The sequence below is a fragment of the Sphaerodactylus townsendi genome, linkage group LG02 (assembly GCF_021028975.2).
Source record: "Sphaerodactylus townsendi isolate TG3544 linkage group LG02, MPM_Stown_v2.3, whole genome shotgun sequence".
NCBI classification, from domain to species: Eukaryota; Metazoa; Chordata; class Lepidosauria; order Squamata; family Sphaerodactylidae; genus Sphaerodactylus; species Sphaerodactylus townsendi.
Window position 1 is genome coordinate 171,886,996 of NC_059426.1, and position 14,255 is coordinate 171,901,250.

The 14,255-nt window shown below is 46.2% G+C and overlaps 1 protein-coding gene across 1 annotated transcript in view; it reads right to left on the bottom strand.

The window, feature by feature from the left end:
* The window catches only part of LRRC9 (leucine rich repeat containing 9), an 87,291-nt gene that overhangs the window by 38,691 nt on the left and 34,345 nt on the right, over positions 1-14,255 (bottom strand). The window contains exons 10-15 of the mRNA XM_048484661.1: positions 10,315-10,442; positions 8,576-8,788; positions 7,372-7,491; positions 6,412-6,603; positions 5,044-5,169; positions 3,300-3,431 (exon numbers count right to left, since the gene is read on the bottom strand). Coding sequence (XP_048340618.1) covers positions 3,300-3,431; positions 5,044-5,169; positions 6,412-6,603; positions 7,372-7,491; positions 8,576-8,788; positions 10,315-10,442 — 911 coding nt within the window. The remainder of the gene's footprint in view (positions 1-3,299; positions 3,432-5,043; positions 5,170-6,411; positions 6,604-7,371; positions 7,492-8,575; positions 8,789-10,314; positions 10,443-14,255) is intronic.

The following is a 14,255-nucleotide window of genomic DNA, read 5'->3' on the forward strand; positions in this document are numbered from 1 at the left end:
AGAGGAAGAGAGGTGGCATGACGGTGAAATGTGACATAAAGTTGAGGTTTTTAGAACGGAGATGTCCACGAGGTGCGTCCAAACACTGCCCTGGTTGGGAATTGTAGCATGCAAACAGGGAATATTGAGGAAGCAATTTCAACTGCAGGTTCAAAGTGACTGTATGGCAATAGATCCTCCTCCTCCCATTCCAATCTTGCTAGTCCATGTGGACTAGCACCTCTTGAAAAGGACGGCTGTCTCGCATGTCGGGATTACAAGCAACCAGTTGGTTAGGAGTCAGAGCACCAAATGGTGGTGTTGTGGTTAACAGCGGGTGGATTCTAATCTGGAGAACCGGGTTTGATTCCCCACTCCTCCACCTGGGTGGCGGAGGTTTATCTGGTGAACCTGATGTGTTTCCACACTCCTACATTCCTGCTGGGTGACCTTGGGCCAGTCACAGTTCTTCAGAACTCTCTCAGTCCCACCTGCCACACAAGGTGTCTGTGGTGGGAAGAGGAAGGGAAAGGAGCTTGTAAACCCCTTTTAGTCTCCTTACAGGAGAGAAAGGTAGGGTATAAATCCAAACTCCTCCTCCTCCTCCTCCTCCTCCTCCTCCTCCCTCTTCTTCTTCTTCTTCTTCTTCTTCTTCTTCTTCTTCTTCTTCTTCTTCTTCTTCTTCTTCTTCTTCTTCTTCTTCTTCTTCTTCTTCTTCTTCTTCTTCTTCTTCTTCTTCTTCTTCTTCTTCTTCTTCTTCTTCTTCTTCTTCTTCTTCTTCTTCTTCTTCTTCTTCTTCTTCTTCTAATATCGACCCCATCGGCCTAAATACAGCATTTCAGGGCAGTGTCTGTAAACGCTCTTTTCTCAAGGTACAAAGAGCAAGACCGCGAGGCTTCCCTTTGCAAACATGCTCTCCAATTGAACTGACAGTGGAGCATTCAACCTTTTCATCTTGCCACATTAACATGATTCTGGAAGATGGGGCCACGACATAGGTTAAGACAGGTTCGAACGCCTGAGGATCTCCATGGATTGCATCCTACGCTGGCTTCCTCTGACAGGATGCACTTGAAATGGCAGGTGGTCGCTCAAGACAACAGCCGCGTCCGAAGGAAGAGCGCCCATGAAGCTTGCTTCAGAATTAGTTGGGCCTGTTTGGTCCTGAGAACCTGGACAGCAGTTACCAAACTATTCTGGGCTACATGGACCACTGGACTGAAGGACTATCGGCCAACTGTTCATGCCAAAATTGCATCCTATCTACTGAAAGGACCGCACCAGACTTTCACAGAAGTTTTCGGATCTTTTTGTGTGTGTGATTTCCACTATGCTTCTTTTATAGTGCTTTTTATAGTGCTGAGCCCTTTGGGGGGTAGGGCGGTTTATCAAATCGAATTAATAGTAGTAGTAGTAGTAGTAGTAGTAGTAGTAGTAGTAGTAGTAGTAGTAGTAGTAGTAGTAGTAGTAGTAGTAGTAGTAGTAGTAGTAGTAGTCTTAGGAGTAGTAGGAGGAATCTCAAGAAATCTTGAAAACATCTGAAAGCTTCCAAGCCTGTCCTGGACAATAGTCCAATACGTTGCTATAGAAAAGCAGCACTTCTAGGAACCGCACACATCTCTACGAAATGGTTCTAATATCCCAGGTCCCTGGGAAGGACTCTATTATTCGGAGATGAATTCATGACACTTGTGCTGTGTTAGAAGTTATGTATAATGGTTATTTATTACCGGTTGGCTGGTCGGTTAATAATTAATAATAATAATAATAATAATAATAATAATAATTATTATTATTATTATTATTATTATTATTATTATTATTATTATTATTATTATTATTATTATTATTATTATTATTATTTAGGGCATGTTTTTTCCAAGTGCTTCCCCTGCCCCGGTGTAATTATTCTTTTTTCATGCTTCTATGTTTTATTTCTTGTTTATTTTATTTAAAACATTTTTTGGCCCACTTTTCCACTCAGCTCAGCTCAGGGTCTCCAAGTTTGGTGAATGGTGAAAACGTTTTTAAAAAACACACGTGCGCATATATACAATAAACCCGTGAGCACACACACACACACCCAAACTGTAAAATACACACACACACACAACGTAAACAAAATGAACCACAAATACATAAATCCATACATGGGAAGAAAGGAAATGCCAAAAACAGAAAAGTCTTCCCCCCTTCCTATACTTATTCCTTTTTTAAAAAAATATGTTTATTTAAATTTCATTGGTACAGTGTAAGGAATATATTGTGAAATAGGTGACAGTTAAAAAATAATTAACAATTGTAGTAACAGGTAAAGGTACATAGTTTGTGTCAATAGTCAGACAGAGAGGATTTAGCCTTCCTCCTCTGTATCTTAGGCTCATTCCACACATGCAGAATACTGCACTTTCAAACTGTTTTCAGTGCTCTTTGAAGCTGTGAGGAATAGCAAAATCCTCTTGCAAACAGTTGTGAAAGTGGGGACCTCAAGGGTCATCTAGTCCAACCCCTGCCCAACACAGAGAATTCACAACGACCGTCTCCCCCACTCCCCCAGTCAACCTTGTTCATTGTCCTCCTCTCTCACCTTAAGCAGCCCCAAATTCCATGAGGGTCCTCCAATTATATTTCCAGGCAGCTTCTCAGTGAAATCTCACACAAAAGCACATTATGTTATTTCACCCTAAATAGGTTTCCCACAATGGAATATCTGTGTAGATACCACCCCTCAAATAGTACTGCAACAATGTTTTGCTACTTAAGAGGTAGAAAGTGTTTTCCTTGATGTTGTTGGTTTTCGACCATTGTCCCGCACTGCAAAATATGTGGCAGACATCAAGGAAAACAATGTATTATCGAAGGCTTTCACGGCTGGAATTACTAGGGTGTTGTGGGTTTTCCAGGTTCTATGGCCGTGTTCCAGCAGCATTTTCTCCTGATGTACTGCCTGCATCTGTACAGTTTTATGACTGAACGCTGTGTTTTAATGTATACCACTACTTTGTATGGTTTGTTATTTATTACATGTTGTGAACCGCCCTGAGCCCTTTGCGGGAGGGCGGTATATAAGTTTAATAATAATAATAATAAATAAGTAAGTAAGTAAGTAAGTAAGTAAGTAAGTAAGTAAGTAAGTAAGTAAGTAAGTAAGTAAGTAAGTAAGTAAGTAAGTAAGTCATTCCCACATAAAGATGCCATGGGAATCCCAAAAGTCATGGAAAGACACCAACCACTGGACCATCATAATAAAGGAGAAAGATAGGGAGAAGAGATCCTATTTCAGGAACGAACACCCAACATTCAGTAACGTTCCCCCTTACCAATGTAAACCAGTTGCTCCCAAATATGTCCAGCTTATTCTTGCTCATCTGGCTCAGGACTTTGGCCGCAGGTAGAACGCTGAGGACACGGATCTTCTCCGTATCTGTCCTCGCCCGCTCCCGCAACATCAGCTGTGGAAACAAAGACAACACATTTAAATGGCGAGACAAAAATCTCACAGCTACTGACCTTCTGCCCTTAGCATCTGGGTCCCCACTTTTAGCTCCACCCGACATCTCAACCTCAGATAATTTTCTGCTGGCATCCATTGACGGTTTTCTGTACTAGAAAAATACATAAACACTTCTTAAGTGCTTCTTCAACTATGAACACTTGATGGAAGCGGTGACAGAAAAGAGGAAACCGGCTTGGTATGTAGCCCCCCACACGAATGCGCACTAGAGTTTCCAAACCCCTAATGGGGTCTGGAGAGCTTTCAGAATTACAACTCATCTCTAGACTACTGTCAGGCGGGAGCCTGGCATCGAGCAGAGAAGAAGAAGAGTTTGGATTTATATCCCCCGCTTTCTCTCCTGTAGGAAACTCAAAGGGGTTTGCAATCTCCTTTCCCTTCTTCCCTCACAACAAACACCCTGTGAGGTGGGTGGGGCTGAGAGAGCTCTGAAGAACTGTGACTAGCCCAAGGTCACCCAGCTGGCGTGTGTGGGAGTGCACAGGCTAATCTGAATTCCCCAGATAAGCCTCCACAGCTCAGGCGGCAGAGCGGGGAGTCAAACCCGGTTCCTCCAGATTAGAATGCACCTGCTCTTAACTACTATGCCACGAGGGGGGATGGGGGATGAACAAGCTGACGGCAAAATAGGCCGTATCTCAGTCCCCCGACCCTGAGTCCATCCTGCATTCCTGTCTTTCGTGCCTTCTGTAGTGTGGGATAGAGCTAAAGGATGGGGGGAGGAAGGATACGGGATTGATGTATTGAGGTTGTTTGAATGTTCTACATAGGTGTCAAACTCGCGGCCCTCCAGATGTTATGGACTACAGTTCCCATAATCCCCTGCCAGCAGGATGCCGTAAAAGAGGCTGTTCGAATGTTGGGAGGCCAGTTCCCGCATAACGTAAGGAACCAGTAAAGTCCAGGCCAAAAGTAACTTTTCAAGTTCTTTATTGAGCTGGCATTCTAAGTCGATCACAATGCGGGAACTGGCCTCCCAACGTTTGAACAGCCTCTTTTACGGGCTCCCCACCAGTTCCCGCCAAAGTTAGATAAACACCTGTAGTTCCCATCCGAAAAACACATTGAAACAGTTTCACACAGACAGGCAAAAGAAACAGAAGATACAGATACTAGAAACTACAGATACTAGCAACACTCCCCAATCTGGGCGTCCCACCAACCTTGTCAGACGAAAACCTTCCAAGGCTAAGCAGCAACTTTACACACTGCCTCTCACAGGATACAGCTTTGTATTGGTCCAACGAAGTCAGTATTGCCTACACAGACTGGCAGCGGCTCTGCAGGATCTTAGATAGAGGTTTTTCACATCACCCGCTCAACCGGAGATGCGAAGGATTGAACCTGTTCCCTTCGGCCTGCTGAGTCGACGCCCCACCCCCGAGCCACGGTCCCTCCCATAGCATAGAACGTGTGCTTCAGAGCACAGGGAGTTGCGTGACTCTTAAAAACAACAGCCATCAGAATCGCTCGAAAGAGCACTTCAAACGGTGCCAGCAATACACACCGGACCAAGGAAAATGGTCACAATCTGCCAGAGGACATCAAACCTGAGAGATTCTGGAATCCACTATGAACCGGGCGGCGGCGGCTGCCTCTTCCTCGGTAATCGGGACCCCGTCCAGTTGGGTCAGAGTCTTCAGTTGGCCAATCACATTCAATCGCACAGAAGCTGGCTGGGGTGGGGGGTGGGGGGTGGGGGCAAGACAAGAGAAAAGCACTGATTGTCGTTGGTAGTGAACCTTTTCGATGGGGGAAGATCAAGTTAACAGTGCAGATTTTCCAGCAAAGACCCGTCGCTGGTGGAAGAACGAGGGCCAAACTGCACATGCTAACCTGTGAGCGCCGAATTTCCCAACCTGACTTTGAAATCTAGTCATACATCGTGCTGATGAGAACTTGTTTCCCAAACACATGGGTCCCACACACTTGGGCCAATGTGAATTGGGGTCCCACACGCTTGGAAGGGGGCCAATGTGAATTGGGGTCCCACACGCTTGGGCCAATGCATTTCCTCTTGCCCCACGCATGCTTCTCGCTATCCCCAGGGAAAGCTAGAGCACTTCTGGCATGCACCAGAGCAGGGCACGGCTGGGAGACGCCAGCAGTGGGTAATCAGCCAGAGAAAGCAGCAGAGTGGAATGAGAAACTGACATCTCAGCTACACTGTTTCCCCTCTGAATCCTTGGTGCGCTCTGAACAATGTAATGTTATATAGTGCTCCACCTATGACATTTATCACCTCATTTCACACCATCCCTAGTAGAGAAGCCACTACAGTAATAGTTACAATGTAGTAATAATAACAGAAGACAATGATAGCGAGTAGTGGTAATGACCACATACTGGCATGATGTGGTTGTAGAAGCACAGAGCAGTATCAGTAGCGAGTAACCATAATTGCAGAAAGTAGTAGCAGCAGTAGTAGCAGCAGTAGTAGCAGCAGCAGGAGTAGCAGCAGCAGCAGCAGAAGAAGAAGAAGAAGAAGAAGAAGAAGAAGAAGAAGAAGAAGAAGAAGAAGAAGAAGAAGAAGAAGAAGAAGAAATGGTACTATAGTAGTACCAGTAGTAGTAGTAAAATATATGATACAGTAGTAGTAGTAGTAGTAGTAGTAGTGGTGGTGGTGGTGGTGGTGGTGGTGGTGGTGGTGGTGGTGGTGGTGGTGGTAGTAACAACATATATGTTACTATAGTAGTAATACCACTTCTACTTCCAAGTTGTAGTATGGCTATGGTAGTTGCTGTAGTAGATGACTGCCTTGGATGAACCTATTTGTTTTAAATAAATAAAGTACTGAGACTTTTAAGGTTGTGTTTGTAGTTGCAACAGTGTTACTCAAACTGAGCATGAAATATACAAACAAAAAGACAAAATACCCTGAACTTTAGGGGAAAGAAGCCATTTGGACTGAAACATACCTTATGCCACGGGTTATGCTTGATATTCAGATTCTGCACCATGGGCATGTGTCTCCGTAAAACACTAATTTCTTCCCCCGTCTTCTTCAACTGGTTCCAGCTTAGATCCAAGTGTTTCAGTTTGCTTAGACCTCTCATGCCCTCCAGGGTGATCACGTGGTTATGGCTGGCATCAAAATATTCGAGGTTTGGCTGAAATTTGGTATCGATTAGGAGGAAAATTTAGAAATGCAGGAGTCATCACATGTATTGATACAGCTTCATTAGGTAGGCAATGTTTGCAGCGACGATCCGGAGTGCAACAGAGCTTGATCCACAGATCCCCAACCCCCTTCAAAAACTTAGAATCACAGAGTTGGAAGAGACCCCAAGGGCCATCAAGTCCTACCCCCTGCAATGCAGGAACACACAATCAAAGCACTCTCTTTAAAAACATCCAAAGAAGGAGACTCCACCTTGAACAGCCTTTATCATCAGGAAGTTTTTCCTGATGTTTACGTGGAATCTCTTTTCCTGCACCTTGAATCCATTATTTGCTCAACAGAGCTGCTCTTTGGCCACTGAAGATCTGATTGGCTGTGCAGCTTTTAAGAATTGCTTTGGAAGCAGAGCACAAAGACCTTCACGACACGACTGAATGTACACAAGAAAATAATTTAAAACTTCATGTTCATTTTAAAAGGCATCCTGTTTAACAGACCTTCAGCCTGAAATGTTGAAGAGTTTCTACTAGTATTATGCATAGCCTCACTCCCTGCCAATTTGTGGTTGGCCGAACCTCCTCAAGCTGCCATTTTCTTTTTGGTCCCACCTCCCCAGGTCGCCATTTTCTGGTTATGTTCACCTCGCTTTGCCAGAATTCCAAAGGCGCCCACAGGCACACGAAGGCTCAGAATCCCAATTCTAAAGATAAACCAGGGTGATTTTTCATTATGAAGAGCAAATACACATTTCTCTTACCAGGTGATAAACATCGTCAAGAGAAGTGAATTCATTGAAACTGATGATCAGTTTCCGCAACCCTAGGAGCCGGGAAATATCTCGTAGCTTGCTCAGCCGGTTCCCGTGCAAGTTCAGAACCTAACATCAAAAGCAAGGTTTGTTTTGTTATTGACAGAACTGGCAGGTCTCTTCTCTGTTCACAAGAGTGACCGAAGACATCAAAGAGCCTTAGGCAGAGATAGAACATCTCCAGAAAAATCCAAGCCACGAGGAGGGATTTTTGCATGTGTTACGTGTCACCAAGCTACTTCCAACTTCTGGCGACCCTAAGAATTAATGACCTCTAAAACGTCCTAGCATTAACATAAAAATACAAAAAAAATAAAATAAACAGCCTGGTCTTGCAAACTGAGGGCCATGACATAATTCCTTTACATAATAATTATCAAATTTTAAAATCCTCCATAATGGACCTAAGGTGCAGGCAGAGGCAGAAAAGCCAGAATGCAAAGCGAATAATGGGAACCCTTTAGTTCCACTATATCTTTCAAGCTCAAGGCATTAAGCTGTCCCTGGGGTAACTAGAATTTGGGTAGCCGGGTATAGATGTACAAGGAGAGACCTTAGAACGGCAATGCAGGGGTGGGGGGTGGGGGGGAAGCCTGGAGCCCTTGGTCCTCCCAGTAAGCAATTCATACAAAAACCAGGTGGTGGCAGCAGTTGAACTGAGAGAGGGAGAGAAAAGCTACTCTGGGCGTCAGGGAAACCAAATGGGTGACCCTGGGAAATGTAGTTCCCACCAGAACAGGAAGGCCTGTTCTCCAGCCTGCTCGGTTTTCTAAAGTAAGTGTGTGGGGGGGGGATGCTGCAGGGGGGGCGGGGGAAATGGGGAGTGGCCGGGGGGATTTTGCGCCCCCGCACGCGACCCAAATTCATGTGCCCGGTGCGTCGCGCCCACCCCACCCCCTAGGAGCTTCGCCGCTGATCGAACGTGTTTTTTATTAGTCAGACCTCATGGGAGGAGTTAAGAGTCCTAAACTTTCAATACTATTAAACCCTTTTTCGAACTGTTGCTCATTTGTCTGTGGGCCTTACATTTTGTTCTGGCCAAGTACAAGGCACCTGATATTAGTTCGCTTGGGAAACAGAACAGTCCTCCATTTCAATTTTGCAACAGTCCTATGAGGTGACTCAGGCTGAGCGTGCGCAACTCCGTGCTCACCGTTATCTTACTGTAAAAGTTGGTCTTGGCCACTGCGAAGATGGTCTTTTCATCCAAGCAAACAATTCTGGGCTTCGGCTTCACAACGGGTTCCATGTTCAAAACCTGCTCATCGCACTGCAGGTCCTGGGACAGAATGAAACCCGCCGAATTTCTCCTCCCTTCCTCCGAAACCACATTGCTGAGCGAAGAGAACAGGGTCTCCACTTTGACCTGTGTGAGAGACCACGCCCCCGGCTCATCCTCCGTTTATTAGGTATTTACATTTTAAACTTCAAAACACTACGGAAATAATCTGAACCTCAAGCAAGGCTTCGTTTCGAAGGATCAAAATTCTGGGGATTACGCTGAGGGGACAAATCCTTTCCTAGTTAGCAAAGTCAGAAGAAGAGGTAAGTAAGGTTACCAGCCACAAGGTGGATCCACCATATTGAGAAGCACGGCAGATGCACCAGCACTGAAACAGCAACAAAGTAACCAACTCCTGTATAATATATATACACACACACACACATATCAGAGGCGTAGATGCAATGGGGACATCCGGGGCAGCTTGCCCCGGGAGCCACCATTGCAGTCACGTATCGGGGCAGGCAGGGTGTTTCGGGGGCAGGGCAGGGCGGGGGTGGGGTGGGAGGGGGCGCATGGGCAGTTCATGCCCCGGGTGCAGTTCCCCCTCCCTTCGTGGGTGGGTGGGTGGGTGGGTGGGTAGGTAGGTAGGTAGGTAGGTAGGTGGGTGGGTGGGTGGGTGGATGGATGGATGGATGGATGGATGGATGGGTGGATGGGTGGGTGGATGGGTGGATGGGTGGATGGATGGATGGATGGATGGATGGATGGATGGATGGATGGATGGATGGATGGATGGATGGATGGATGGATGGATGGTGGATGGATGGATGGATGGATGGATGGATGGATGGATGGATGGATGGATGGATGGATGGATGGATGGATGGATGGATGGATGGATGGATGGATGGATGGATGGATGGATGGATGGAGTCAAATACAAATTCAAGGATCTCTAGGAGTTGTAGCTACGTAGAAATAAAGCAAAAAGTATATAATGACTCAGAGACAGCACTTCAAGATATTGGAGGCTGAAATTAATAGTGTTTCTGATAAAATTAGAGAAGGTAAGAGGAAGAAATTCACTACAGATATTTCTGACTATAATTGGTTGACAAAGAACCATCAATCTCGCATTAAAAAGGGGTTGGATGGAGAGATTTGGAGGATCAGGGGAGTTGCTCTCTGGAGTTTGATTGCACTGACTGAGTCTGTACATCAGCTGATGGGGATGTAGGCACCATGATGCCAGCTGACACCTTTCCTGGTACTTGCCAAGTGGCTTTGGGAAGTGGGTGGAGACACACAGGGTTCTTGCGCAGCAAAGCCTTTGATTGGCTGTGCAGATTAAAATAATATTTCACTGACTGCTGCCACCACAGTGTGGGTTTTATTTTATCTCTTACTCTATTTTCCCTGTGTGTGTGTGTGTATATATAAACTACCTTTCTTTCCCCCTTCACTTGGGCTTCCTGTATGTGCATGGCTCCACCTCCTGCAGTAGCCATTTTATGAGTGGCTCCGCCTCCCATGGCAGCCATTTTGCGGTTAGGCCCACTACCCTGAGTCAGAACTCCAAAGATACCTACAGGCTGAAAAGGGTTGGGGGATCCCTGGTCTACAGTCCTTATCCCCGAACACATCGCTAGGAAAGAGGAAATCCATACCGATGTGATGAACTCAAACTCGACGACGTATTCCGGCAAAACCAAATCAGAATCGAACACAAACCATTCGCACTGCCGGAGGCTGCAGTCACAGTTTCTGAACTCTGTGGAAGAACAGACTTCTGACGCTGGAGAAAAAAGGAAAAGGAAGTTGATTTTCTGATCGGTCTTTCTAGGAATGTTTTTATCTTGTCTTTCCTCCAAGGAGCTCAGGTTAGCATAAGTGGGTTGCCTTAGTTCTCACAACCCTTGGAGGTAGGTTAGGATCAGAGGCGTATCTAGGGAAAATGTAGCCTGATTGCAAAATCTGAACTTTCCGCCTCCACCCCTCCAGCTGCCCTCCCCCACCGTGACCAAACAATGTGTTTTTTTGCACCAGATCATCTCAAAGTCACATTCACATTATAGAACATGCCCTAAATCTCAAGTCTGCAAATCACTTGTCTTGAAGTCAGTGTATGGACCGGGGGGCGGGGGGTGGGGAGAGGAGAGGTGTGGGGGGCAATTCACCCCCTGTGACTAAATGGTTGCAGTCTGGGGACATTTGACCCCGTATGTCCCCCTGGGTGTTACGCCCCTGGTTGGATAAGAGAAAATGATTTTGTGTCACTGTGGAAGATTTGAACCCAGGTCACCTGCATCCTAGTCTGATGTTCTAACCACTACACTACACCAAACTGGCTGCTAGAGATGGCCTTTAAAAAAGGGAGGGGGTTGTTAGATGTTCCATAATACAAAAGTCACAATCCTATTTACTCCTAGTTGGGGAGAGTAAGGTCGATTCCGCACTTGCATTATCGACCTAAGTTCGAGCTGCGTTCGACCTAAGTGCTCCGCACAACCACTGGGATCGACGTGGTTTTGTACCAGCTTCGCCCCGTGTAACGGTCAAATGTCCGACTCCAGTTGGGAACTACTACTTTTTCAGGGAACCATGCTCAAACTCAGCTTGATTCCAGTAAAGTGCGGAATCTCTGGTGCCAGGAGTCCCCCATTCAGTCAATCACAGCTGAGTGTTTCGGGCATGCGTACAGCTGGCCAATCAAAAAACACCACCCTCGTCCCTCCATTCCTGTGGCAGTTTTTTTAATAACATGTGTGGGGATAGACGGAACATGGCCATAGAACAGTAGCCAATCGGAACAGAGCGGCGAAGAGGCACAGGATGGTTCCGCCCTCCGAGCTGGGATCAAGCTGGTTGCAGTGGGGAACAACAATGGCTTCGACCTAGGTTAGTACCCTTCTCAGGGAACTGGGTCGAACCTATTTTACTCGTGTGCGGAATCGCCCTAAGATCAGTAGAACACAGTGAGATAGAAACAAGACCAGTATTGGGCTGAAAGACTAGCGAAGAAAGAACACGAACCCTCTCCACTGATCTCTGAATGGGACCCATTCACACCACGAACATCTGGGGCTTAACTTGGATCAAAGTGGTCCTTCATTTACTCCCTGCGCAGGGGGTGGTAAAAGCCAGCCACCAAAAGTCACGTTCCAGAAAGAAATTGGAAATCAATGGAAATCTGCTAGAAATGAACAGAAGTGGCACAGCAAAGCTCTGCAAAGCTCAGAAAAGCCTTTCCAACACATGCATGGGTGTAGCGAGGGGGGGACACGAGGGGGCTGTTACCCCTGGCTCCGGCCCTGCAAAAAAAAACCCTGTGTTTCCTTTAAAATTCAGCCTACGCTTGCTTTCCTTCTAGCCAACTGGTGCCTAGGCCGGCAAGAGACTGGGGGTAGGACAAGGCCTTCCCTGCCCTAAGTTGTCTCCAAATCCAGTCTCTTGCTGGCCTAGAGAGCCAACCTAGAGAGCCAGTGGATTCTAATCTGGAGAACCAGGTTTGATTTCCCCACTCCTCCACTTGTGTGACAGAGGCTTATCTGGTGAACCACATTAGTTTCCACACTCACGTGGAGGCATGGTAAATCAAACCTGGTTCTTCAGATAAGAAGATGTCGCTCTTAACCACTGCACCATGCTGACTCTCATACTGGCTTGATGTCAGTATTGTCTACTCCAGAGGTCTGCACCTGTGGCTCTCCAGATGTTCATGATCTACAATTCCCATCAGCCCTTGCCAGCATAGCCAATTGTAGTCCATGAACATCTGGAGAGCTGCAGGTTGCAGATCCCTGGACTAGAGGGCCTCAAGAAGGAGGAGGAGGAGGAGGAGGAGGAGGAGGACATCTGGAGAGCCGCAGGTTGCAGATCCCTGGACTAGAGGGCCTCAAGAAGAAGGAGGAGGAGGAGGAGGAGGAGGAGGAGGAGGAGGAGGAGGAGGAGGAGGAGGAGGAGGAGGAGGAGGAGAGAACATCTGGAGAGCCGCAGGTTGCAGACCCCTCTACTCTGGCTGGCAGCAGCTATCCAATGTCACAGGCAGAGGTCTTTCACATCACCTACCACCTGTTGCTTTCAACTGGAGATTCAATTTTCACATCACCTACCACCTGTTGCTTTCAACTGGCAGCCATTGATAAACTAAATGTTACCAAATCCCCTGGCCCAGATTGCATTCACCCAAGAGTTCTTAAAGAGCTCAAGCATGAAATTGCTGATCTTCTCACTTTAATATGCAACTTATCCCTGAAATCAGGCTCCATCCCTGAAGACTGGAAGATGGCCAATGTCACACCAATCTTTAAAAAAGGATCTAGGAGGGACCCGGGAAATTACAGGCCAGTCAGTTTGACATCTGTTCCTGGTAAATTAGAAGAATCTATCATTAAAGATAAAATTATAAAACATGTAGAAAGCAAGACCTGCTGGAGGAAGAGCTTCAGCATGGCTTTTGCAGAGGCAAATCCTGTCTTACAAACTTACTAGAGTTCTTTGAGGGTGTAAACAGGCATGTGGACAGGGGTGAACTGGTGGACATTGTCTTGGATTTCCAAAAGGCTTTTGACAAAGTTCCTCACCAGAGACTGTTGGAGAAAACTCTCAGCAATCAACAAGGAATAAGAGGGGAAGTCCTCCTATGGATTAAAAACTGGTTTAGGAAACAGGGAAACAAAGAGTGGGTGTAAATGGGAAGTTCTCACAATGGAGAGGATAAGCCGTGGAGTGGTGTCCCCCCTAAGGATCCGTTTTGGGGAGACCAGTGCTCTTTAACCTATTCATAAATGACCTGGAAGTAGGGGTGGGTAGCGTGGTGGCACAAGCTTTGGCAGATGATACCAACTTATGTAGGGTGGTGGAGAACCACAAAGCGATTGCCAAGAAGCTCCAAAGCGGACCTTGATAAATTAGGTGAGTGGGCTCCAGAAAATGGCAAATGCAGTTCAATGTAGCAAAATGTAAAGTGATGCTGCACATATTAGGGCAAAAAATCCAAACTACACATTAACACGCTTACAGGGGTCAGATGCTACTCCGTAGTCACAGACCAGGAAAGGATTTTAGGCGTCTTAGCTTGAAGTAGTTCCATGGGAATTGTCAAACTCAAATGCATGCAACAGCTGTGAAAAGGCAACTTCCTATGCTGGGGATCATTAGAAAAGGAATTTGATAAATAAAAAATGCAAAGATTATCAAAAAATGCTCCTTTTTATATAAAGCAGTGGATAAGGAAGCCAAAGCACTCTGAGTACTGTGTCCAGTTCACAATGGTCACCGCATCTCAAAAAAGGATATTGAGGAGATAGAAAAAGTGCAGCGAAGGGCAACCTGGGATGATTGAGTGGACTGGAGCTAACCTTCCCTATGAGGAGAGGCTGCAGCCGCTTTGGGGACTCCTTTAGTTTAGGAGAGAGGAGGCTGGCTGAGGGGGGATGTTTGGGAAGTCTACCAAAAATTATGCATGGGGTAGAAAATGTTGACAGAGAGAAATTTTCTCTCTTTCTCACAATACTAAGAAACCAGGGGCATACATTTGAAAAATGCTACAGGGGGAAGAATTGGCTAGAACTAATAAAGGGAAAACACTTCTTCATAGCGTGTGATT